The 27450-nt window shown below is 39.8% G+C and overlaps 1 protein-coding gene and 2 long non-coding RNA genes across 4 annotated transcripts; 1 reads left to right on the top strand and 2 right to left on the bottom strand.

Annotated features, from left to right (window-relative positions):
• Nucleotides 1-6858: 6858 nt before the first annotated feature.
• LOC124278343 lies at nucleotides 6859-7465 on the top strand. The gene is made up of 2 exons (XR_006899066.1): nucleotides 6859-7166; nucleotides 7255-7465. It is a non-coding gene; the product is annotated as an uncharacterized LOC124278343 (long non-coding RNA).
• A 660-nt stretch (nucleotides 7466-8125) lies between these two features.
• LOC124278342 (alanine aminotransferase 2-like) lies at nucleotides 8126-23259 on the bottom strand. Of its 2 annotated transcripts, none has more exons than XM_046714065.1 (13): nucleotides 22966-23259; nucleotides 19938-20027; nucleotides 18698-18806; nucleotides 17723-17853; nucleotides 17117-17233; nucleotides 16762-16891; nucleotides 15302-15381; nucleotides 14407-14540; nucleotides 11694-11802; nucleotides 11133-11198; nucleotides 10404-10572; nucleotides 10140-10239; nucleotides 8126-9461 (listed from the first exon to the last, which is right to left on the bottom strand). In XM_046714065.1, the coding sequence occupies exons 1-13, from the start codon at nucleotides 23170-23172 to the stop codon at nucleotides 9371-9373; spliced, it is 1533 nt and encodes a 510-aa protein (XP_046570021.1). In that variant the 5' UTR covers nucleotides 23173-23259; the 3' UTR covers nucleotides 8126-9370. The 2 variants fall into 2 exon arrangements, with proteins under 2 accessions (XP_046570021.1, XP_046570020.1); XM_046714064.1 differs by having other exon boundaries at nucleotides 10140-10251; nucleotides 10417-10572.
• Nucleotides 18219-18632, bottom strand: LOC124278344. The gene is made up of 2 exons (XR_006899067.1): nucleotides 18473-18632; nucleotides 18219-18442 (listed from the first exon to the last, which is right to left on the bottom strand). It is a non-coding gene; the product is annotated as an uncharacterized LOC124278344 (long non-coding RNA).
• Nucleotides 23260-27450: the final 4191 nt, after the last annotated feature.

Below are 27450 nucleotides of genomic sequence, written 5' to 3'. Positions count from 1 at the left end.
AATTAGGTAACTGATGTTTGCTAAATGAAGTAAGTTGAAATTTGCTCCAGGGTCTTTAATAAAATACATCCTTATCCATTCCATGTCATGTTGTAGCCTTGATACTCTTTTGTAGAAGGGGCGGCAGGGTAGCCTAGTGGTTAAAGCGCTGGCTCGTCACGCCGAAGACCCGGGTTCGAATCCCCACATGGGTACAATGCGTGAAGCCCATTTCTGGTGTCCCCCGCCGTGATGTTGCTGGAATATTGCTAAAAGTGGCGTAAAACCAAACTCAGTCAGTCAGTCAGTCATGCCAAAGATCCGGGTTCGATTCCCCACATGAGTACAATGTGTGAAGCCCATTTCTGTGTCCTCTGCCGTGATATTGCTGGAATATTGCTAAAGCGGCATAAAACCATACTCACTCACATTTGTAGAAGGGGTGAAAATGTACTTGATCCGACATGTTTTTCTTGCACATTGTATTCACCTAGTATCAGTGGTGACAGGTATGGGAGTTTTAATAATGCCTTCACAATGTGCCTTACTAATATTTTAATGTACATGTTTCACAGGAGTGATTGAGGTATGTTTTTTTAGTAGTTGAGCTACATGCTTCGTGGTTCATCTTTTTTTACGTTTCCTGTTGACTCTGTTGATCGTGATCATCTTTCAGTTCGTTTTGAAAGTAGACAAAGAATTATATCTGACATGTCCTGTTAGTTTGGGCGGATGGGGTCTTCAGGAAGATGGAAGACTATTTTCTCTTATCATGTTCCTACACTATCTAAAGATTTGATTCCAGTCATTCATGAATTTTTTCCTCTCTACTACTCAAGAAGTCCAAGAGCATACAATTCTTCCATAGAACTCAAGTTAATCTGTCTTGCCATGAACAATCAAATGGTTCAGAACATCTTTTGAGTAGGATTTTTCAAAATTACAGAATGAGATATCTATAAGAGCCCCTAATATGTTTTGGTGTATTTTCTAGTAATGTAGTGCTCCGTGGAATAACTACATGTATTTATCTAAAATGGGATAATCCAGAGATTTATTGTTAGATTGTTAGTTAGACACCAATGTCTTCATAATTGGAGTCATTTTCTTGCAAGGGATAGAGCAGAAATGGTAAACTCAGTAGTTAGGGTGGAATGATCCATTAGTGCATTGTGGGTTTTAATTCAAAAATTGAATTTACAGTATGTTGTTTATTTCCTGTACTGATACAAAATGAAACACTTGCTAAAAAATTACTTGCTACTCTTTCAATGGGTCTTTTGTGGATCAAATACTGAAAAATGTGTGGTAATTAGAATTTCAAACTTACTACAAAAAATAGCAGGTATGAACATGATTCTAAAGCTAGCCTTTCTTTTTAAGCCTGCTCTGAAATATTTATAGTCAAGACGTTTCTACATAATTTGACGTACTGGTGATTATGTATGCCACAATCCATACGATATAAGCCTTATGGTGACTGACCTTGATGTATTGTTTCAGTCCAAGTCACACATCTTTGTGTATGGCCTTACATTAAGTTCAGTTTACAGATCATTTTGGGCACTTTATTAGTATCAGTTTGTGAATGGACACACCAGCGATCGTTTATGACATTTGATTTAATTTGTAGAATGTCTGTTTTATTTTCTTTAGAAAATGTCTGTCATTGCAACAAACATCTTATTAAATATTTTGCATCAACTTCCCTGTTCCAGTGTCCTTTGTAGTAAAGTATTACCTGGTAACTGTTTGTCGTGTGGAATCATTTTTGTCCTGGAGTCTGTTTGTGTAGACTCTAACCCCTTTCATAGTCATCCTTCATACATGGTACATTTAACTACTGATGATAGAAGATCCGGGGTAGAATAGATCTTCAGCAACCCATTCTTGTCATAAAAGGCGACTATGCTTGTCGTAAAAGGCGACTAACGGGATCGGGTGGTCAGGCTCGCTGACTTGGTTGACACATGTCATCGTTTCCCAATTGCGCAGATCGATGCTCATGCTGTTGATCACTGGATTGTCTGGTCCAGACTCGATATTTACAGACCGCCGCCATATACTAGTAGCTGGAATATTGCTGAGTGTGGCGTAAAACTTAATTCACTCACTCACTGATAATAGAAAATGTCATGTCATAGAATGTCATTTTCCAGATTTTTAGGTGTTATATGAAAAGTTGCAGAGTAATTTGACAAACTGGTATATTATGTGTGCTTAAAACGTCTAAATTAGTCTTTCGTAACTGAGCAACAAATATCTTTTAAGTATCATTCCCGAAGATGAAGTTAACTTATGGATTGATAAATGTATTTTTGTTTTTAAGTCTTAGCAATATTCCAGTTAGATAATGGCAGTCGTGTGTCTGTCTGTGAATCTGGGATTGGCATTGAACTATGCAATAATTGGGATATGATGTCCGACCACTGTTACCATATAACAACTCATACAGCAGGCATAGTCACCTCTTCCAATAACCATCAGTTGCTGAGGACCCATTATAACACATCTTCACAGGTCCATTGATTAAACCCATAAAGATCCTGATTAGAATTGATCTTAACAACCCATGCTTGTCGTAAGAGGTGACTAACGGGATCTGGTGTTCAGGCTCGCTGACTTGGTCGACACATGTCATTGTATCCCAATTGCGCAGATCGATCCTCATGCTGTTGATTACTGGATTGTCTGGTCCATACTGGATTATTTACAGACCTCCGCCACGTAGCTGGAATACTGCTGAGTGCAGCATTAAACAACAAACCAACCAACCAACCATTGATTTATGTAGTGATACTTGTACCAAAATAATGCAAAGGAAGGATGAATTTTAAATCAACAGTGAGGGGCGGTGGGGTAGCCTTGTGGTTAAAGCGTTCGCTCGTCACGTCAAAGACCTGGGTTCGATTCCCCACATGGGTACAATGTGTTAAGCCCATTTCTGGTGTCCCCAGCCGTGATATTGCTGGAATATTGCGAAAGCGGCATAAAACTAAACTCACTCAATCAACAGTGTCTTCAAAAATGAACAAAGTCTCAAACCTCACCATAAATATAACAAAGCATCATTAGCGATAAAGGGTTTATTCACATGGATTACCTGTTAAAGCACTCAAATACAAGCTGGGTGATCTGCTGCAACAATACATGAAGACCTGCTAAATAGGATGTGTATACACTGCATTAATACAACTCAGTGTAGAAACATAACAAGCTGCAGTTGGAACATCAAACCTGTGACACTACTGTCGCTCCGACATACCAAACTTGTGCTAAGTTGTGAACCACGAAATTTACACTGGTTGTGTGGACTTACTAACGTGATACTCCAGTGTTTAACTTCTGGGCTAGCAATACCATCTATGGAATGGACTTCTATCAGTTCATTACAAAATAAACATCCAGTACACTGTTTATTTTAAATAAGCATCACATTTACATACTGCCTTGCTCTACAAGAGGGAAGCAACTTACGGTACTCATTACAAAGGCTCAGTTGCAAAACTGATGGCCAAGTGGGCTGTGCTCCAGTCATGCTAGTAAGGGCATGTGTTTGAATCCATGATTACTGTGTGCCATGATTATTACTTCTGATTGTGAAAACAGTCTTTCTGTTTCTGAGTCACAAGAGCGTAGTAGTAGTAGTAGTAGTAGAGCGTAGTAGTAGTAGGAGGAGGGTCCTACTACAAACACTTTGTAGTAGTAGGAGACGTCACATTTTGATTTACAGACACTGTTATGAAATATATTCTTTGGTGACTTCTTGTATTTTATAAAAAACAATTAATGCATGTAAAGCCTACTTGATTCCATGCATGCCTTACGTGAAACAATTGGCAACACAGCAATCATGATTGGACTGACTAACTGACTGAGTTTGGTTTTACGCCGCTTTTAGCAATATTCCAGCAACATCACGGCAGGGGACACCAGAAATGGGCTTCACACATTGTACCCATGTGGGGATTCGAACCCGGGTCTTCGCCGTGACGAGCCAACGCTTTAACCATTAGGCTACCCCACTGCCCCATCATGATTGGAAAAGAATTCTGTAAACTGAAGCATCTTTACTACAAACTAATCTATGGACAGACACAATAAAGGTCCAATATGTACTTGTGAGAATTTTCTTTGGTGGCCTTTATTTTATGAAAAACGCTAATTCCTGTAATTCATGACTGGAAAGGACTTCTGTAAATTGAAGGATCTGTAGTATGAACTAGCTATTAAAGCAAAATCATGGACTATAGTCAAAGACACAGAAAAGGTGCAACATTTACCTGGATTGTCAAGCTGAGCTGTACATCATCCGCAGAATTAAGTAAACCTATTACTAAGTTCAATAGTTGCACATTGACTAATACTACCTGTAAAAAAACAATTTGACCAAAATCACACTGTAACTAAAAATATAAATCGCTTTGTCATGTGGCAGTAAATTTAGGAAGTGATGATGTATAACTGCAAGCCATGGAAAATAGAAAGTCTACCAAGAGTGTAAGATCTGATTTTAATGTTAGACCAGTAAATTGTGAGTCCTATGGTTGGAAAACATACAATACTTATATAAGACAAAATTCTAACAGCATTTTAGAAGAAAATGTCATTTTGACAAAAATATCTGTTGTTGCTTGTGGCCTTAACAACATATTCCATACAATAATGAGTCAAGAATTGTTAATACATGTTTTAAACTACATCAGTTTCCGTAAATCCCCTGGAGTCTGAAAATAGGCGACCATACATATTATTTATGAAATCTTTTTATAATAAATTTTCTGATGACGTAAAAATGAAAATATAAAAGAAAAAGGCACGGGCATGTTATGACATGTCACAAATGGAAAAAAGTCGCCATAGTTTTTGCTTCTTTCGTGGTTTATCTGGACGTTATAATTTCCTTCATAAACATAGGCTTCATCTATGACCTCAGAGTCTCAATAGTAAGGAAAGATATCAAGGGGAAGTAACTCGGTGCATATACTGTGGTTTCAGCAGTATGAACGTTTCACTATCCGAACGTTTTTTTTAAAAAACCAAAGTGTTCGTATTAACGAGGTCTGACTGTATTCCAGATACTTCTTTACTCAGAATCTCTCAACATTTAAATCACTATCAATATATGATTTCCATGCATAAACATGTAATTTAAAATCAAATGTGTATCCGCATTTTGCAATATCACTATAATTTTACTTACAAGAACATGTATTGTTGACATTATCTGACGTCTATTCAACACAGGCGTCTATTACATTATGTATTCCACCTAAACTCCTTCACGTTACTGCTGACCAACTCGCCTATGTAGACACAAGGATCTGATTAATAAGCCATAAGCAGACAAATATAAATGACATGACAAATTAGATACACCATCCAGAATAATGTGACAATATTTGCAAGTTTCATGGAATGGAGCACTGAATATTTCAGCCCCATCCCAAAGTTATTGCCATACAAATATGCTTCAAACCAACCATATTCTGGTGCTGAAAGAGTATATAGACCTGATCTATGAGGGCAGAAAACAACAATGTACATATCTTCAACAGTAGTACTCATCTTACAACCATGTTTCTCATGCAGCTACAATACACTCCAAGGTTGTTGTCAAATGGCATCCCAAATATGCTTCAAATATTTAAAGTATTTAAGTTGTGAAATGTTTCCGGTATCCGTGGACTTCTGGCAAGACGTGGCACACAAGGGGACATATCGGTATCACAATCATAACCAATGTTTATCATTTGGGATAATACTCAACCCACTAGAAATGTACTTTCATGAGAAAGTGTAATCCCAAATATGAATTTAAATTTTAATCAGTTTCATTTACAATTATTCAGTGCATGATATCTGTTTTATGACAAACACCATACACAGATCAATTAGCCACTATCCTAGCTATTCTCGAAACATTCGTAGCCCTACGAACTTCATAAGCACATTCTTAACACACTGGCTACGATCAAAGTTAAGAATTCTTGGAGCTACGAACATTTCGAGAATAAGGGCCCATATCTTCTATCAAGTCCAGTTTGTAATACACGATGATGAAAATGCTCATCCAATCAGATCACTAGGCAAGGGACAGAATATGTGCAGTTGCTGATAAGATGGAGATTGTGCCATGACTTGGTAGAAAAAGTTAATATATTGGAATGACTGTCTAGTACCTGGCAGTTCGTGTTCCCCTGAACATGGGTCAGCAGTTGGCAGAATTATGTACAGGTAGCTGGGTTAATGCTGTGGGGTAAAAACAATCTCCTTACATACCGAATCCCAACGCAATGCCTCCCTGTGTCAGGATCCGAAGACACTTCCATAAAAGTCACTTGAGCAATCTTTGACTGCCCATTGTAAACAAAAAAATGAGCATGTTGAGATGTCAGCTTTCTTAAACATTTCAGCTTTATTGTTTTATCTACCTCAATTCAGGTGTTTGATTTTTGTAACAGGAGTGAGTGAGTTTTAGTTTGACGCCACTTTTAGCAATATTCCAGCAATATCATGGCAGGGGACGACAAATGGGCTTCACACATTGTACCCATTAGCACTAGAGGACATAATCAGGGCATAAATACAGTCAAATCCCGATGAGTCGAATCGCTGGGGACCAAGTAATAAATTCAACTTATCGATGTATTCGAGACATAGGTATGTCTATGAGGGTAACCGGAAATCAAATGATGACAACTATAACAGGGAATAGTCGGGACCGACAGGTACTTAGAGTTATGCATAATATTCGAGACACCGGTATTCAACTCATCGGGATTTGACTGTATACATGTCATAGCAACTGTTTGTGGGTTATTCCATGATGCACAGAAGCAGCAGGATCCACAGCAACATAATAACGCCCCTTTCTGTATTCAGTATTCCCTGATAAAATACATCTATTACTCCTGCAAAGTATTTCTGAGCAACAACACTGATTATTAACTTAAACACTTATCTGACACAACGTGCTGTGGAAAAGTATATAGATTTTTATGCAGAGAGATATCAAATTGGAGTGATGTATCTGTTTTTATGGGATTGGAGAAGTACGAATTCAGAGTAACGTATCTGTTTTTATGGGATTGGAGAGGTACGAATTCAGAGTAACGTATCTGTTTTTATGGGATTGGAGAAGTACGAATTCAGAGTAACGTATCTGTTTTTATGGGATTGGAGAAGTATGAATTCAGAGTAACGTATCTGTTTTTATGAGATTGGAGAAGTACGAATTCAGAGTAATGTATCTGTTCTTATGGGATTGGAGAGGTACGAATTCAAAGTAACGTATCTGTTTTTATGGGATTGGAGTAAAACAACATTTGTGTGAACCCCTGGGTAATAAATACATTGAGTATGATAACAGTAACACTTAAACTATCTACATAGTATGGGGAGTTTGTCTGCTTTTCATATGGAATTCTTTACAGGTATTTCAAAATGTGGAATCATCTCAACTATTTCATTGTTAACAATAATATAAAATATACATATTTGTATATCAGTACTAGAATGTGTGTAAAGAATTGACATTACATGAGGCAAAAACCAACAATGAACAACATATCTTCAATAATAGCACTCATAATAACAGCACCTATAATTTGCATTAAATTACTATACACTCCAAGCTTTTACACTTTCCACACATAGAAAAAAAGGTAAGAAATATCTGGTCAAAAATGTAAATCAGAATGAAGCTTTTTGTTACCATGGTAACCTTGCAATTGATCATTTCAATACATCAAAGTTTATCATACCTTATAAGGGTAAAAGAATATTTTGTGTATAAATTCAGAATAATGTCAGCACTAGTGTGACACTGACAGTGGCAAACAAAGTGGACAATTTTTAGACAAAACGAAATGATCAAACGTTTAGGTATTTTTTTATATTTTTTTTTATGGTGTTGGGTATAAAAAGCTGTGTAAGGTATTGTAGGATACAGCTGAAGAAACAAAGAACCAGATCCCTCCAAACTTGACAGCTGCATCAGCAGGTAGAACAACCCAGCAGATCGATGTCCAGGAAATATAGCACCAGCTATGGGATGTAGTCACTTCAGCACACCTTGTAACAAACTCACTCACATCTATCTACTCTTTTACATCATCTCACTCCCACAGATACTGACAATTAGTTTTGGCTAACAAATAGGATTCATTCTTTGGAAAAATACTGGCATTCTACTTCTGAAGACTGTTTTATTGCTCGATTATCAGAACGGAGATGACCCATCTGCACCACTTCCTAAATTCCACTTCATGTGAAGCAATGTTATATTTTAAATCCTTCCCATACATTGCATTTCAACATAACCACAAGGATATATCCCTCCTACTCATCCAGTAGGATATATATGATATATCACACATCAAAGTATATCCAATTAACATCAACAATATACCACACATCACACATCAAAGTATACCTCACCAACAATATACTATGTATTGTATGTAATGCTAATTAATTTAGTTATCAGGCCAGATTCTTGTAAAATATGCAAAATATTACAGTTGAAACTTGACACAGAATTAAAACATGAATCAATAAAAGGGTGCACGTAATAAGATTTTACCTCAACTAACGAAGTCAGGGAACACCCAATACCTAATTTCAAGTGTTTACATTTCAATTAAAAGGCCTTTATAAATTCTCATCAAGAATTTAGTTCAAAGAATATTATTGTGTATGCAATCACTTTGGGACACACATTTATTGTGTAAAACAATGTTTCAAATCTTCAGACATAATTTCATAACATCTGTGAACCCCTAGACATCTCCTATACAGTGCACTGCGGAGCTGTTTGGATGTCCAAGACTTGTTCAGCCAGTTATGTCTTGTGTATGTGACTCCAGCACTTACGGTACCTACACTATACTTCCTGGTGTGAAGCACTCTGTAACATGGGTCCAGCCCCAGTGTGAGATTCTCAACTCCAGAAACTTCATAACTCTTCATCCAGCTGCACTGCATTCTAAAACAAATTATCTGTGGTCGGTCTGTCTGCGTCCGCCTCTCAGTCTGTGATCTGTGTCTGCCTCTCTGACATGTATGTCTGTGTGTCTGTGAGAGTGATGTTTCAATAAACGAAGGAGATGTATTGAAGTATTATGTAGATTAATGTAGTTTAACTTTGAATCTGTTGAGGAAGCATTCAGTCTGTATGGTGCTGTGTCTGTGTCTGTGACTGACTCTGTCTGTGACTGTCTGTGACTGTGACTGTTTCTGTGTCTGTGTCAACATCAGCGGCAGTGTATGAGCATGATCTAGGAATACTTAGAGGAAGGTACTGTGGAATCATACTGTCTGTTGTCTGACTGTTTATGTCTGTCTGTTCAGGTTGTCTGTGTCTGTCCATTCTATCTGTGAGAGTGACCTAGGAATACTTGGACAGGAACTTGTCGTGGAATTCCCGAAACCTGTCCATCATCTCGCCCAGCTTGGCAACAGGAGGAAGAATGGTGGTTCTGAGGAAGAAAACCAGTTCTTTTCAAACTCATCATACTTGCCATGGTCATATCTACCAAGGTAACAGGGGTTTTGCCAACATTTTGAAAATTTCAATGAAGCTTCATATAGAGGACCCACATTCGTAACTACTCACCTCTTTACGTGACCTACAAGAAGACTTGTACCCCTACCATATGCCATTATTGCCAAGAATCGTGGCAAACCAATCAAATTGTGCGTAGTAAAACGCATTTCGAAGCATGAAAATGGCGGCACCATCTAAACTTTGAAACTTCGCTAAACTATGCAAAGCACAATTTAAACATAAACTTTGACCTAAAGAATCAGCAACTTTCAACACTGAAACATATTTAAAAAGGGAATGACTGCATAGCTGTTTTCCCCACGGGATATAGGATATTCTAGGAGTAGCCATGTTTGGAATTTCAGAGTTATCTTCCCTTGGTAATAGTCCCAGACTATTTTCATCTCTGTGCCCATTTGCACTTAGACAGAGCCCATTCGTAAACATGTCCAGTCGTAAACATACCTACTCACTCACCTCACACCCTTCCTCCCTCACCTATCTGACTCACTCCCTTACCTCACTCACTCACTCACCTGACTCACTCACTACCTGACTCACAAGACTCACTCATTCACTCACTACTTGATCTACTCACACACTCGCTCACCTGAAGTGGAATGTCCCTGGCAGCTGTCCAAAGCCGCTTCCTGGCACCACACATATCCCAGTGTCCTCCAGCAGACTGAAGCAGTAGAAGGCATCCGGGCCTGTCCCTTGGCCTACAGTCAAGATTACAGCATCAGATTAGTCATCTCCAGCCTGCATGCACAGGTGACCTACCTTGGTAGCCATGCGGCTTATTTACATGTACTGTGACACAGTGGTGACCTACCTTGGTAGCCATGCGGCCTATTTACATGTACTGTGACACAGTGGTGGCCTACCTTGGCGGCCTGGATGGCCTTCTGTGGAAGTGTGATCCGCGGGAAAGCGTACATGGCTCCCTGCACCTCGTTACAACGTATACCTTCCATGGAGTTGAAGGTATTGGTCACCATCTTGGCTTTCTCCGCAAGTTGACTCAGGACCTCAGTCTTTTCCTGTAGAGGAGATCAGACAAATACTCACATAGATCAAACAACAAAGTACTGGTTTATACTGGTTCTATGATGAGCACTGCAATAAGACTGCTACAGCTGAACAATTGTGACAATTTGACTCAATTTATCTCCCTGCCACGTAGATTTTCTCGCCTCATTTGACAAGATGACAAAACTTTCTCAGCAATACATTTGATTACATCTATCACCCTCGTCTGCCGTTTGGAAAGGGAAGCAACTCGGAATCAGTATCAACGTAAGCAATGCCTACCTTGTGCAGTAGCAACAGATGTGTAGAATCAGGAGTTTACGTTATGGGTTTACCTTTCTATTTTTAGCCCAGTGAGGTCAGTAATTGTTACATTAACCTTACATGTGTTGTGTCAATTCGTCCAAGTGACAACTCAGCCAATAAGATGAAAGGAAATTTAGTGGTCGCATCTTGGTCGCAACGGGATATGATGATACACAATCAGCTACAGCCCAATTTCCCAGAGTGTTCTTAGCACAAAGACTGGCATAAGCCCGAACATCTCAGTATTCAGTCACATCTAACTCACCTTGTTAAAGAGCTCGTATGATGGTTCACCGGGCTGTGGTGGGTTGACCACGACATCCATCACAGCCTGCAACACATGAGGCCAGCGTGTGAGTAACATTTAACAGAGAGACGCCCGGGGCAAATCAGTAACCCTTGCAAAGACCAACCACTTGTAACTTTATAACACAGTTAATTATTACCTTAAACGTTTGTGTTAGTTTCACACAGGTCACTAGCTTCAATGCCTCGACTAAAACTGGAGACAGACAACAGCATCGGCAGAATAGTCCGTCTTAATATTTAATGCAATTGTTAAAATACCTCCAAATTTAAAGAAGAAAGGATTTTACATGGTTTTCTAAAATACTGTTTTTTTAAATCTGCCTGACTGAATACAACACAACTTTTCAGACTAAACTCTCAGATACATCACATTTTCAAATCCAAATCAAATACTATTAAAACTAAATATTGTAATGTTAGGAAAAGGAAATGTAATTTAAACAATCTTTAAAACATGGCTTAGATGTTGAACAGCATAACAGATGTTCATACAGTGGAAGGACAATAACCTACTCACCTGGCCTGACACAGAGGAACAGAGTTTTGCCGAGATTGACTTCACTAACATTGCCTTCACATCAGGGTCAAGGTTAATGACCTCTGAATATCCTCCTCGAAATCCACATCTAAACCAATCAAAACACAGTACTTACATCATGACTACTATCATTGGGCTACAACTACATATGCACATTCATAAATCGCCTGTATGCATGCACTTTTCATGCTCAAGTCACTAAGATAGTCAAATTACTTATCCCGACAGGTACACATTTTCTGCTGGGTGAGGTGAGGTGAAATTGGGTTAAAGTCGTGCTTGAGAATATTTCGCTCATATGACAACGTATATGCGTGTGTATGTGTAAGTGTGCGGCTGCTTGTACTAGCCCAGACTGAAGCTGGTTTTATAGTGCTAGCCCACTGAGATACCATGCCGCAGTGAAGCATGAATACCCGACTCAGACACATTATACTGACTCCGAGCCGACCAGTCCTTGTTGTACCCATTAATGCCGAGCGCCAGGCAGAGACCAACAAGTACCATATTTTAACGTCTATTGGTATGACGCGGTCGGGGATAGAACCCGCGACCTTCCGCTCTCCTGGCGGACGCTCTAACCACTACACCACGGAGGTGGTTCTGCTGGGTGAACAGAGACAATTTTGAATAAACTCACTTGCCTAAGGTGAGACCACATGTGTTACTTGTGCTTCATTAAGGACAGGTCTGAAGTCTTAGAAACTCACATGAGTCAAGCTGCCAAACATGGTCACAATTCAAGTCTTTCTGCTACATGCTTACATGTTATAATGAGCAAGTCAAACAGACCTCTCCATCTCCTAGCAACACACAATACTGAAGGGTTGTAATGTATGGAGAGAAACAAAAAGTTAAATAACATAAATGAAAGATGAATGGTTACAAAAGAGATTAACATAAAATATCCATAATAACTGGCATAAATTAAATCTTTATTTACTGCAACCATCCTAAACCTTGTTACAATCGTATAGGACCACATGCGACAAGACAACAAAATCTCATCTGCATCCCTAGAGACCAATGATGTACATTAAGATGTTGATATTTCACATTTTAGATTCAACTTGACTGGCTCCCTGATTTTCAAGTGGGTCTCTTTACTAAGCAGAAAGAATACTTTGCACAAACTGATCCAAATTTGGAAAGATTTCCGCCCGTAACCCCCGTATATTTTTAATCATTATATGCCTAAGAATATACGCCTATGTTTTTTTTATAAACAGCATGTACCTAAACCTAAATCCTAACCCTAAACCTAAACCTAACCCTAGAATCTAACCCCAAACCTGACCCTAAACCCTCGAAATAATCCTAATAAATAGAATACATTTCAAGCGGGGGTTACGGGCAGAACTCTTACCCCAAATTTTACTCAAACAAACCTTGTAACACCCCCTATAATATTCACAACTGGAAGACGCACCAAGTCCAGAAAGCAAACTATCTATCTCTTCATCCAACCATTTGGATCAGGGAGTCTTCCGATGCGGTCTATGGGACATTAATATTAATTCACCGGTATGTGTCTATTTACCATCACCTGTATCATATATTTAATCTATTGTATAAATCATGTCATGATCCCTTGCATACAACAGTCTCCTGTAACATGTAGCATATCCATCACTCATAATTATACACCAATGGTGCCACTTAAAGCAGACTGTATACATGGCTCCAGATAATTTTTCAACATCAGGAGTATGTACTCCTTATTTGTTCAATATTGAGTACTGGAAAACCTTAAGTGTACATTTAGAGTACTGAATGGAAGCTAATGGACTATCAGTAATCTTGTTTTTCGTTTCATATATGCACCACAACATTGCTACTCTTGTGTAAACAGGTCAATAAACAATAAAACAATACTTTTTCAGATAAATATGTCTGTAAATGATTCTAAGACCATACACCATTGCTGTGGTGCATATCTGCTACGTTTTCTAAATTATTTCCTACCGTATAGTGCATATTTTTTATCCGTACATACGCCGATACGGCCCTTATCTGGAGCCCTGTGTATAACTGGGCTCAGTACCAAGGAAAATTGTCAGATCATTTGATATTATACAGGTATAGAAGCTGTACAGGTAGCAAAATGTCTTGTCAGCTTAGACAGATGACGGACTACAGTCTGCTGTATGTTTATCTGGGGTATAATTGGCTTCATTTGTATGTACCATATTTCCTCTATTAGAAGCTAGAGTTGAAATACATGTGGCCCTTTCATTGAAGCCCAGGTCATACACTTTGTCCCAAAAATAGAAGAAACTTATTCTTGCTCCTTCATTGGATGAATGAGAGGGTGGGAAAACATGACATGAATCATATTTCCTCAGTTAGATGCCTGTGCATCTGTTAGTTTAGTCTGTCTCACAGTCCCTGAACCACATTATTTTCCCTACTGCCCAGCCCTCCCTGCAATGCTTAAGTCCTAAATGAAGCAAGTCTACAATCTCCCAACTGACTGGGGCTCCTTTTCAATTTAAATGGGTTTATTTGTTACTATCAAAATTATATTTTTTCATGGACTAAGCGTCTACTATTAGTTTTGTGCAAGCTGTTAACCTTAAGTCGATTAAAGGCTGGCATATTTTGAGATGTAGCAACTCAATTCTAAAATAGGCCTATTGTAATGTGTAATAAACAAATTGTTATCTATGATATTTCTAATAAAGACACTCACTCTCCCATGTATCCTTTAGACGTGGACATGAACGACGCCATCTCCATGTCGCTGTATGACGACCCCATCTCCATTAACACCTTCTTGAAGCTGTGGAACTCTGAGTTCGCAGCGTAGACATTGTGCTGATACACCTACATCAACATGGAGGTACAGTGCTGTATTTTGTATCTTGACCCATAGTTGTCAGTTTTACTTGTTAAAAAGCACAATTAGAATGGTACTTGAATTTCTGACTCGGAATCAACTGCAGCAACAATAGAATGACATTACTTCTTGTTAATTTTGTATCCGGGTTAGAATTGATCTTCAGTAACCAATGCTTGTCGTAAGAGGCGACTAACAGGATCGGGTGGTCAGACTTGCTGACTGGGTTGACACATGTCATCGTATCCAAGTTGTGTAGATCGATGTTCATGCTGTTGATCCCAGAATCGATTATTTACAGACCGCCGCCATATAGCTGGAATATTACTGAGTGCGGCGTACAACTAATTTCACTCACTCACTCTATAATTTTGTAAGTTGACATATGGTTTGACAGTCTTAATTGTAGAAAATGAACATTCAGAATGGTCAGTTAGTTCCTGACAAATAATGCATGATGTTATCCCGATGGTATAATGTTATAGAGCAATTATCTATCAACTATAAGATGGCTCAATTCAGAGAAATAATTCAATATTCTGTTGATATTCATGATTGCTCCATTACGATGTCCACCGGCCCATGGTACATAACAGGCTTCTAGGACGCCGATCAAACAACGATATACACACTTCTGGTGTACAGGTGTGTTAACAAATTAATAGTTACTGACTATTTCCTGAAGGTAAATACTGCTTTTATTCCATACATATCTGGTCAATAACATTCATTACTGGACACTACTGACCTCATCAGCCATCAGCAGTAGGTTCTCCTCCTTGGCAAACTTGATGATGTCTTCAATGTTCTTCCTCGTTAGCACCTGGCCTACAATCAGGGGTCATGTATTCAGACACATATAATCACGGTGTGTAACATCACCTGTCTAATCAGACTTCTGTTTCAACAACTAGGGTGACTATTCAGGTTATTTTCACAATAGTGATATTATTACAAAAGTACCCAATACCTTTGTGCTAGTGTTAAACCATCTTTAATGCTTGGGCAATGAAGGAGAGAGTGACAAGCATGGCAGGTCACATGACTGTTGCATGGGAAAAGGGAGGCAACTCATGGGTGAGTGAACTTTTACGTCCTCTTCAGGGAACTACAAGGGATTGAAGTGTTCCACTACCATTCGCATAGAGGAAGGAGAAAAGCATAATAAGCATGAGTCAGGATAAGGAAAAATGAATAAAATTTTGATGACAATGTCAAAGTCAGACCTTTCTCTCCCTTGCGCATCTCAAACTAAAGGGAAGTAATGTTAATCAAAAGTAGTCACAAATCTTGTAATGACCAAATGGTAGGTTCGAAATTTAACTGTAAAAATGAATTTTCTTAAAAATACTGTATGTTTTACTTATGAAAATACTTCGCAGTAACCATTGTTAAGTATAGTGTCAACAATGCAATGACATTTCAAAATTCCTATCGACATAGCAAACGTAGGGCAAACAACTGCAGTACACTTGATAGACTGACATATTGTTTGACTCCTCTCAGCTACCACCTCTATCCCCTCCTACCTGCACCAAGTCCTGAGATGTTCAAAAGGGAGTGAGGAGTTAATACATCATACTAGGGTTGGGTATTGCCAAAATTTTCATATTGCAATATATTGTGAAAGTGTAACACATGGTTTAAGGTAATGAAATTACTGTTTTCTTTCTTTTGAAACAATGCCACTGACCACTGTCAGGACTCAGATGTAATCGTACAACAGATCAATTGAAAACGTTTCCAAATTGAAGACTTCGCTCTAAAGTTTGGAACTCAAGGAAAAGCGTCTGCAGTGGGGTCCGCCATTCTGGTGTGTTTATCCCTACGAGTGCCGGTACCAATCTATTTTTTTATTTATATGGTTTAAAAGTCACGCAAATGCAATTTTATGACTAATAAACATTCTCAAAACTATTAATGTATAATAATATAAAGGAAATACAAATGTTATTAGTAGTTTTGACTACATCATCAAAATGACCGATCGTATCGCGTGAACCAGTTCGTGAAAAGTGTACCACAATATATCGTATTGTGAAGTTCGAATTGCAATATACCTGTTAACCGGTATTATCGCCCACCCCTACATCATATCAGCAATATTCCAGCCATACTGTGACAAAGTTCAACTGAGGAGTGAGTGAGTTAATACTTCAATATTTCAGCCATATCAGGACGAAGTTCAAGTGAAGGAGTGACATTCACCTGTTGGGTTGCCAGGGTTGATGATGACGATGGCCCGAGGCTGACACTGTGCCCTGGCCTCAGAGATGGACCTCTTCAACTCATTAATGTCCAGCGTCCAGCCGTTGTCCTCATCCAGGAAGTAGCCAATCTGAGATAAAATATTCATGTAACCAGAAAATTAAATATATACATAGAATGTCATACTAGTGCATTTGGATGTTTTGTATTGAATTAGAAGATGTCAGTTAGTTGCTTCCATGACATCTCCGACTTAGTTGCTGCGTACAACAGAACCTGGGTGTTGTACTCACAGGATGAGCACTGTATTCAGCTATAGTTATTGTATACAATAAGATCTGGGTGTAGTACTTACCGGGTGAGCGTTGTATTCAGCTATAGTTGCAGTGTACAATGGGTACTGAGGAATCGGAATCATCACTCCCGCACGTTTGTTCCCAGTCTCTCCCGTCATTGCCAGTTTCATGACATTCTGCAATAGAAAACATCTCCTGTTGCTGTATCTTGGTATCCATGGAGCTAAAATGCATGTACTCTTTTTGGGGGTATGTTGGGTAGCCTAGTGGTTAAAGCATTCGCTCATTAAGCCAAAGACACGAGTTTGATTCCCCACATGGTTACTTTACATGAAGCCTAGTTCTCCCGGGATATTGCTAAAAGCAGTGTAAAACTAAACTCATTCACTCACTCATTTAATTATTCAAGTTGTCATCTTCTACAACACTATGCAGCATCAAAAACACAAGGCAGATATGCATTTGGTATAATGCATGTCTAACTTTGTAAACTGTCTCTTACAAATAAAAACATTTTCACTATATGGGAGTTCAAAATCTGTTCTGGTGTAACGTCTTTCCACTTCTCTCAATATTTATTTGACCTAAGTGGCAATATTTAGAAGCAGATATATATTTTTTTAAGCAAAATATTTCAGCTATTCTGAGATAGACTGTTCCCTGACCTTTATTCCATCACTGGCCCCCGTGCTGAGGAAGATGTCATCAGGGCTGGATGGGTGTCCATCACGGGCGGCAATGTATTTGGCAACATCCTCACGGATCACCCTCACACCAGCACTGTCACTGTAGGCTCCTGAATAATGACATTTCATCAAGACTAAGTGGAACAGGATCAGTTTTCTCCACCTGCATGTTCTCACCAACGTTCTTTCTCTCAATGCTCTTTCTCTTGACTCACCTTTCTCCCAATATACTCTCTAACCACTGTTCTGTAACATATGACCTCACCAATGATCTCTGCACCATGCTCTCTTTTCCAATGCTCTCTCTCACCTGTACTCTTCTTCACTGCCATACTGTCACCTCAATGGTGCTCTCCTAGGTCAGAACTTCTGTCTCATTTATCTCCTCACCTATGCTCTCCTATCTCATTTATTCTCTCACCAATGCTCTCCAGCTCATATATCCTTTCACCAATGCTCTCCTATCTCATTTATCCTTTCACCAATGCTTTCCTATCTCATTTATCCTCTCACCTATGCTCTCCTATTACATTTATCCTTTCACCTATGCTCTCTCATATCATTTATCCTCTCACCTATGCTTTCCTATCTCATTTATCCTCTCACCTATGCTCTCCTATTACATTTATCCTTTCTCCTATGCTCTCTCATATCATTTATCTTCTCACCTATGATCTCCTATCTCATTTATCTTCTCACCTATGCTCTCCTATTACATAATTCTTTCACCTATGCTCCCCTATCTCATTTATTCTGTCACCTATGCTCTTACATTCTCTTTCACACCTATGCTTTCCTGTCTCATCAATTTACTCTCTCACCAATGCTCTCCTATCTCACCCATTCTCTCTCACCTGTTCTCTCCTATCTCACCCATTCTCTCTCACCTGTTCTCTCTTATCTCACCCATTCACTCTCACTATTCTCTCTTATCTCACCCATTCTCTCTCTCACCTATGCTCTCTCCTCCACAAGCCTTCAGTATCCTGCTTGCTCTCTGCTTGGCATCTGATGGCATTTTTGGATCATTCAGAAGTTCAGGGTAGGTGCACAGAGCCGACACCTGGTGGGATAACAGGTCAAAGGTTTACATCAATGTATTCAAAACATCAATTATGTACAACAAACAGGGATTACTGTTCAGTTTAACTAATTCTTTATTCCCTTCACATTAAAAAAGAATTTTAGTTCTTATTTCCGCTAAACTAAGATCAAAGTCATACATTTGAGTTCATGTCTGAGTGACATTTCATTAGACCAAAGAGCATCGCGACATCTGGAAAGGGATAGTTTGATTGTGTTTTCTAATCTAATCATTTGGTACTCACTTGTCTTATGATAATGAGATCGGTACACGTCCTTGTCTGACAATTGCATTATTACTCACCTGTCTGGTAACAACATCAGTATTTGAAAATGACATCACAACTCATTTGTCTGATGACATTGATATCATTACCTGCCTGATGATACTGACATCAGTACTCACCTGTCTGATGATATCGATGTCAGTACTCACCTGTCTGATAAGTAATGATATCGGTATTCACCTGTCTGATAAGTATTGATATCGGTATTCACCTGTCTGATAAGTAGTGACATCGGTACTCACCTGTCTGATATTGCCATCGTTACCTGCCTGATGATATTGCCATCAGTACTCATCTGTCTTATGCTATTGACATCGTTACCTGCCTGATGCTATTGACATTGTTACCTGCCTGATGATATTGACATCTGTACTCATCTGTCTGATGTTATTGACATTGGTATTCACCTGTCTGATGCTATTGACATCATTACCTGCCTGAAGATATGGACATCAGTACTCAACTGTCTGATGTTATTCACATCGGTATTCACCTGTTTGATGCTATTGACATTGGTATTCACCTGTCTGATGAATAGTGACATCGGTACTCACCTGTCTGATGCTATTGACATCGGAACTCACCTGTCTGATGATACTGACATCATTACTCACCTGTCTGATAATAATGACATGATTACTCACCTGTCTGATGATACTGACATCATTACTCACCTGTCTGATGATACTGACATCATTACTCACCTGTCTGATGATACTGACATCATTATTCACCTGTCTGATGATACTGACATCATTACTCACCTGTCTGATAATAATGACATCATTACTCACCTGTCTGATGATACTGACATCCATACTCACCTGTCTGATGAAGGTCAAGGGGCGTTGTCCGACAGCATGACAGTCACCAATATTGGCTCTGATGACATCAGGGAAAGACTTCTTTACACCCTGCAAGCATAGCAAGGTACAAAACTTGATATTTCCCTGGATCTTGATCTCAACTATGTTAACAACTACATTTTCTCGGTGTCCTCCCAGTTGTGAGAACTCCCAGTTGTGAGACACACTAATTAATGGTTCAGTGCACACAGGTGGTGCTTCCCCGTCCCTATGATGAAAGTGGGAACAGCCCTGTTGCTGAAGAGTACCCGCAGGAGGCATAGTTCATTAATGAGTTAATTAACACAGAAGACATTGCTCGTTGAAGAGCATTTATTGTTTTCAATAGATACTGAAATACTGAAAAAGAGTATCGTGAACTGGTGATATATTCTACTTGTTGAAGGCCTGCCATAATGGTGATCGGAAAGAGCAGTCAAAGGTTAATGAATACATTTGGATTAATTATTGTTACAACAGTTATTGCTAGATTTTTCAAACACGTAAATCTGAGTAGGTAAATTAATTTCTCTTTCAAATGATCACGAAGTTACCTACACAAAGTGTTTATTTTTTAAAGCCCTTTACCTGAGTAGGTTAATTACTTTACCTTTTAGAGTTTCATTAAGTTACCTCCACAAGATTCAGTTAAATAGCTAATCCATAATTAGCTGGGGTTAATCCATTCTATCAGATAGGGGAGTAAGGTGTGTTTTCTTTGCTAATTACCTACTCCACTGTCTCACAACTGGGAGATCTCACAAATGGGAGTAGACCCATTTTCCAGTCATGTAAGAAGTCTGAATTCACTGTACACAATTGTGCCCCTTAGTAGGACCAGGAACTTATCATTGTCTGTTCAGATCCCATATTTGCCCTATTTATACATTTCTACTTGCTCCTGGCCCCGATTTCTCGAAACAAACTTAAGTTTTTACTCAAATTTCAAACTGAGTTTGACAATTTGAAACAGCTGAATTTTTAACTCAACTGCATTTTTTAACTAAAAAAAGCCCAAACAACTTAAGTAATCTATCCACCAAACTCAAATTGTCTGCTAAGTTTGAGTTTAATATTGATTTCAGTTTATTCTGGGAAATGCATTTTCCTGCGTTTTCTCAAATTTGAGTAAAAACTCAGACTTAAGTCAAAACTCAGACTTAAGTTTGTTTCGAGAAATCGGGGCCAGGTTTCACAAAAGAGATCAAACATCACGACTTGCAGCACTTCAGGTATTCTTCCAGAGTGCTGACCAATGGGCCTTACCCATTACCTGACTGAGTGAAGATTTTAAGTGAATTTATAAATCAAAGTAATCAAAGTAATCAAACTGGCTACAATCAGTATTGATAGCAAGATATTATATTTGGTTCCATTTCATATCAACATGATGAAAGGACAATAAGGTTACAGAATATTTCTGACAAAAGTGTTTGAAAAATTAATGTTTTGCAGGTGTCAAGCAAATTTTCTGAGGGTCAGCATTTCTGTGTGAAACTTTCAGCTGTTAGCTGTGGTAAACTATGAAATTTTGTTTCATGCTGTACTTTAAGCATGTTCATTAGCTCAGTAACAATATATTTATCAGCTGATTGGTGTAAAAGTACATTAATCCTGAATACACATGAGAGTAATTCTTGAAAAGAAAGAAGCTTCACCATCTGCATGGTCAGAATGTGTCACTGGTGCTCCAATATGAGAATTCTGAAACTCTGGTAAATACTGCTCTGCTTTTACAATCTAACATTTGTTGGTTGCTAATATGTTTCAATATATCACTCTCATGGAATTCATGTTTCAAAAGTCTGATGCTAATTTTAAAGAGATCTTTGTACACATGCCAGTTCCAGAACCACTTAAGTGTATTTTAAAACACAAAATGTTTGATTTAGCATGTCTTTAAATAACACAGACTATGCATTAACTGTTACACATCCCAAAATACTGGACAGCAAATGCCTAAAAAGGCAATATATTCATGAAAAATAGTAAATGCTGGTTCTGGTTTCAAGAGTTCAGTTCATAGGTTCAGGTATCAAATACAGCTTCATGGCATCAATGTGTCACACACACCCTCACTCAAGAGCACATGTTGTACAGCGCACATGGCATCAGATACAAAAGTCGGATTGAAGGGTGGAAGGTACATACTCGTTACAGTTACTGGGTGGATTATGAAAGGGTATCATGAAGCGGAATCGGATTCTCAAATTATTTCTTTTTAATAATTCATATAATGAAGCTTCCAACTTATGGACAGCTTCTTGTTTATTACTTAGAGCCATGTTTTGATGTATAGTCTACAACGTTATCAAGCTAAAGGAAATCACTAGTTATGGCGTGTTGAATCAACATCAACAGACAATCCAGTGATCAACAGCATGAGCATCGATATACTCAACTGGGATACAATGACATGTGTCAACCAAGTCAGCGAGCCTGACCACCCGTTTGTCTAAAAAGAGGACCTAGACCACTGTCAATCTTGAAGCACTGCATGTGTGTATTTTGAGACCTCACCAGTCCGGAAACCTGACCCTAGACACTGCTTGCTACCTCTTATTTTATGCTTTTAACAGATTTCTCAAAAACAATGTTAATGCAGGTGATTTCCATGGGAATGCATATGTCTTGATTCACAAGGTTTCACAGTATGTTTTAATCTGCTACTGAACTTGACAAAGAAGTAAATCATGGAAAGTGAAAAACTATCACGGTGTGTCTACTCTAACAGCGCCTTGAATAACTTATGTATCAAATGATCAGGTGTGTGTCGTCAGTATGACGTCACACAGGTGTTCACGTTTCAGTGAAACTACTCTTATGTCTCTTTGATCACACATGAATGAACACAAACACCTGAGGCTGAAGAGTTGGCGCTAGGGAGGGGACGTAACTCTGGTACAGCCATCACTCCCCGACCCACTACCTGCTGTTAACGTTTGCTTCGCATGCTTGGTAAACTTTAGCACGATAATAAATATGACATAAATACAAAATTTGTCACCTTTGCCAGCTCCTGTTCTATTTCGCCAGCTCTGATCACGATGGGACCGCGAACAGCATACTCCATCGTTTTAACGAAAGGGTTCATATTTGCGACTGTCAACACCTTCCCTCTCGTGCACATCTTCTCTCCCGTCTTTCCTCTGAGAGCAAGGCATCCTACGCGTCTTGCTGCGTTCTCAATGCGTCTCTCAGCCGTCCGAAACATTTTCGAATTTCAATTTGACTTAAAGGCAGGGCGAACTGTGAGAACGACTTTCAGAAACCCTGTCGGACATAAATAGCAGGGGTGAAGGTCGTGGGTCAAAAGAGGTCAAACACGTGGAGTTGTTATCACTCCGCCCACTAACACTGCATAGAATAAATAAATACTGCAAATCTCATTAAATTTATCATTTTAAAAATTTGAGCAATCATAAACAGTGTTGGATTTAAATAACCTGATTGACATACATGTACATGATTTACCACCATTGAAGAACATGTTCAAAATAATCCTGAATAAGCGTTTCTGGTTTCCCATAGATAAATATTTTTTAATAGCCTTTGGCGTACGTGTCATCCAGCATAAATAAGTTGTTGTTGCCGTTGCTGTCGTTGTTGTGCGTTGTTTATCACAGCATTCAACAAGCGTCCAGCAACATGACGACACGGTATCCAGGTGTACAAAGTCGGGTTTGGGCCCGAAACTCCAGTGATTGATAGTACATGAGCAACGATCCCGAAGTCGGGCTAGTACCATTGGCGGATCCAGAGGGGGGTGGGGGGACACACACACACGCACACGCACCCCTTTGAAAATTCCTGGATCCGCCTATGGGTACGATCACATCCAATAACCAGCCACACGCCCCCGATCCGTCCTCTTATGACCAACATAAGTCGCTGGTGAATAGTTCTAATATGGTAATATGGAATCCACGTGCAATCAATCTTTATTTACAATACTGAAAAGGACATATAGGCCTTTATTACCCACGAGGTCAACGTATGGGTAGTTGCATACTAATCTCGTACGTCACACGAGTGTCGTATCGCGTTGACCTGTGTCGTAACGACTTGACCTGAGATTCTCAACGATTTGATTGGATAACCGATGACCTCTCCATTAGGTCACATTCTGTTGTAACTATTTTTTTATTCATAACAAACACGTGAATCCATTCATTCTACAACTTAAATGCAGTGTGGGAATGTAAACATTGCGAACGTTGCCGTGTCGCTGTTTAATTGTGAGTCGAACTGAGACATTATATCCGTCGAAAAACATAAACGCAATGATTCCACCAGGGATGTTAGCCGAATGAAGCAACTGGAAACCAAGAAACGAGGTGCTACGGAGTAGTTTACTGTAGAAGGCTGTACGAGGCGATGACAACTGACATGCATCGTGACGTCGGTTACCAAGGCAGTGACGTCATTACAGTGTGACGTCATGCAAATATTGTACTACAGTACAAAATTCTTCCGCAACCTCTTTATGAAACCGGTTTCGGTTTGAAACCAAAAACATAACAAAAATACGCTATTTTGTCAATTTAATGCATGTAAGACGTGGGTAATAAATAAAATACCACACTCGGTCTCATTACATACGAATTATACGAAACGAGTGTCCTTCCTATGGTATCTGACCTCGGATACCATAGGAAGGACACTCGTTTCGTATAATTCGTATGTAATGAGACCTCGTGTAGTATTCTCTATATAGTACATTCATACATGCAGTAGCACTAACCAATGAATACGCAAATTCTGTACCATCGTGTCATCTCAAAATCAAACAATCACAAAGTATCTTGCAATGTGTATATACCATGCAATGAATATCAGATCTCTTGCAGTAAATATGTGAAATAATTTACGATATATTTATTTCTATTCACCCTTTGCTACTGTACGTAGAAATGTATCATAGGCCAATGGCCTTTTCGGTTCTGTAAATAAAGAGTGATTGAGTGAATGGTGGTTGATAGATTGATTGATTGATTGATTCCACGTGTGTATACAAATGATGCTCCCCTTTGGGGTGATGTAATTGTGGCTTCAACGGTAATCAGCATTACATAAAGCTAAAACTTGATGTGACTATCTGATTGACTAAAATATGCAAATATGCCATCATAAATAAACATCATTAAGTAGACAGTCTTGTACACCTGCTTGTGAAATGAACTACAAATGCATATATGCTTGTAATTAACGCTTAGTCTGAAACTACATAATTTTCATGGAAACAGGCAGTACGACAGTAGCCTGGCTGTTATTGTTGTTTGTTTGTTGTTTAACGCTACACTCAGCAATATTCCAGCTATATGGTGGTGGTCTGTAAATAATCGAGTCTGGACCAAACAGTCCAGTTATCAACAGCATGAGCATCGATCTACCCAAATGGAATACGATGTCATGTGTCAACCAAGTCAGAGAGCCTGACCAACCAATCCCGTTAGTCGCTTCTTACGCGGATAGTAGTGTACAGCGTCTCCCTGGCGTCTTTTTTCAAGATGGCGGCACATCCGGTCCCCATGGGCGCCGCCATCTTGGATCAAGATGGCGACGCCCACGGGGACCGGATGTACCGCCATCAGGGGGAGATCACTCGGGTTCCGGTTCCGGTGGTTCCGGTTCCGGCGGGTGCGTACGCATGGCGATGACGTCACGTCCGGTTCCGGTGGGTGCGCGCGCATGACGATGACGTCACCTCCGGGCCAAGATGGCGGACGCGTTTCAAGATGGCGTCCCATCCGGTGGGATCGCGTGAGATCTCGTGGGATCTCGTGGACTCTCGCGGGATCTCGCGAGCGTAGACGCGTTTCAAGATGGCGGAACGGACGAGCGGCGGACGGGACGGGACGGAGAGGGAAGGGAAGGGAAGGAGAGGAAGGAGAGGGAAGGGGAGAGAGAGGGGTGAGGCGGACGATGGCGTGGCTAGACAAGTGTGTGTGTGTGTGTGTGTGTGTGTGTGTTGTGGTTAAAACACATTGGATGTAGCATTCTTTCGAGCGAGGTGGGTGGCCCTGAAAAGGGCCGTTGGTATGTGAACCAGGCAGGTTAGCATTCACAGAGGAGTTGGAGACCCCGAAAAATAATTTTTCCGGGGCACACATCATCGTGTTGCTGCTGCCCTCTCTTGATGATGCCTTCTCCACAGTAGAGGCATATGTAGAAGGCAGCTCCTGGAACGACATCAAAGCGATTCGAGGGATACGCTTTAAAACAGGTAGGGCAGATAATTAGTCGCCATTGGGATGACCATTTTGGTAATGTTGTTGTTGTTGTTGTTGGTGGTGGTGGCGCTAGCGTGTCTCCTGTCGTAGGTGGTGGTGGGGCTGCCGCTGCTTCTGTTACCGTTGTTGGTATCGGTTCTGCAGGTGTTGTTGCTGCCTCTTCCATTTTGATGTCAGCCTTCCCTTGTAAGGTAGGGCTGCATCGCAAGCATTGCCGTCTACCACAATTTTTCCTGTAAGGCGACGGTCGCATGACTTTCACTTTTCTTGTATCCATGTTGCATCAAGATAGCCCTCACTGATCCATGCTGGAGTTTATATATGGGCGACGAGACAGCGATGACGTGTCGTCGATGACGTGGTATCCATGACGTCATGGTCGCGCGTGAGGGTAATGACGTAGTACCGATGACGTCATGATCGTGAGGTGGTGGCGCCCCCATGGCCTTGGATTGGCTGAGCTCTCACTATATATGATGAGCTTGGTGGCGGAAGCAGTGTTACAACCAGCAATCATGTCTGGAGAAAACTGGGATCTGGAACTCATGTCCTTGGAGACAGCATCACCACCCTTACCAGCATGGCAGTGCCAACGATGTTATGGCTGTCTACCTGTCTACGCCAATGGCACCATTGAGTACAATGCCACCTTTCAATGTGTCTACCCTGGCACTGTCTTGAAGGACACTTATATCAGGCGTTTAACTCATGGGAGCAAGTGCCCCGTGAAAACAAAGATGACCATTCATCCCTGCCAATGTATGACCCAACTGTGGTCCCTTGAGTGAGGTACACTCTAAAAAAACGGCCCTTTTCAGGGCCATCCATCTCTCACAAAAGAAAGGTTCATTTCAATGCCAACAACAATAACAACAACACTAGGTTGACATTTTTCAAACGTTTTATTTCCCCCGCTAACAAGAACACTTTGACAAAAGAGACAGGATTAGGGGCGTCCCTGATCTTTTGTTTACAAACGGTATGAACTGTAACATCATAACTGTAACATCAGGACCCGGTTGTATCAACACGTACTTATGTAATCATCAATTAAACACTAATCACTGATTAAATACTTAATGTTTGATTAGTTAATGAAGTGTTTAAATACGGTTGTATAAACCCTTATTTAAACACCCATTAACTAAGTATGCCTCTAATAAAGGTCCCGTCATTAAACCATGATTAACTTAGGGGAATCCCCTAATTATTATCCATGGTGCATTGCATGTAAACACTCATCGATCGTCTGCATCATG

This window comes from Haliotis rubra, unplaced genomic scaffold (assembly GCF_003918875.1).
Source record: "Haliotis rubra isolate DU_JTF1 unplaced genomic scaffold, ASM391887v1 Scf235, whole genome shotgun sequence".
In the NCBI taxonomy this organism is placed as follows: domain Eukaryota; kingdom Metazoa; phylum Mollusca; class Gastropoda; order Lepetellida; family Haliotidae; genus Haliotis; species Haliotis rubra.
The sequence above is the reverse complement of the archived record's forward strand: the minus strand, read 5'-3'. Positions and strand labels throughout refer to the sequence as shown.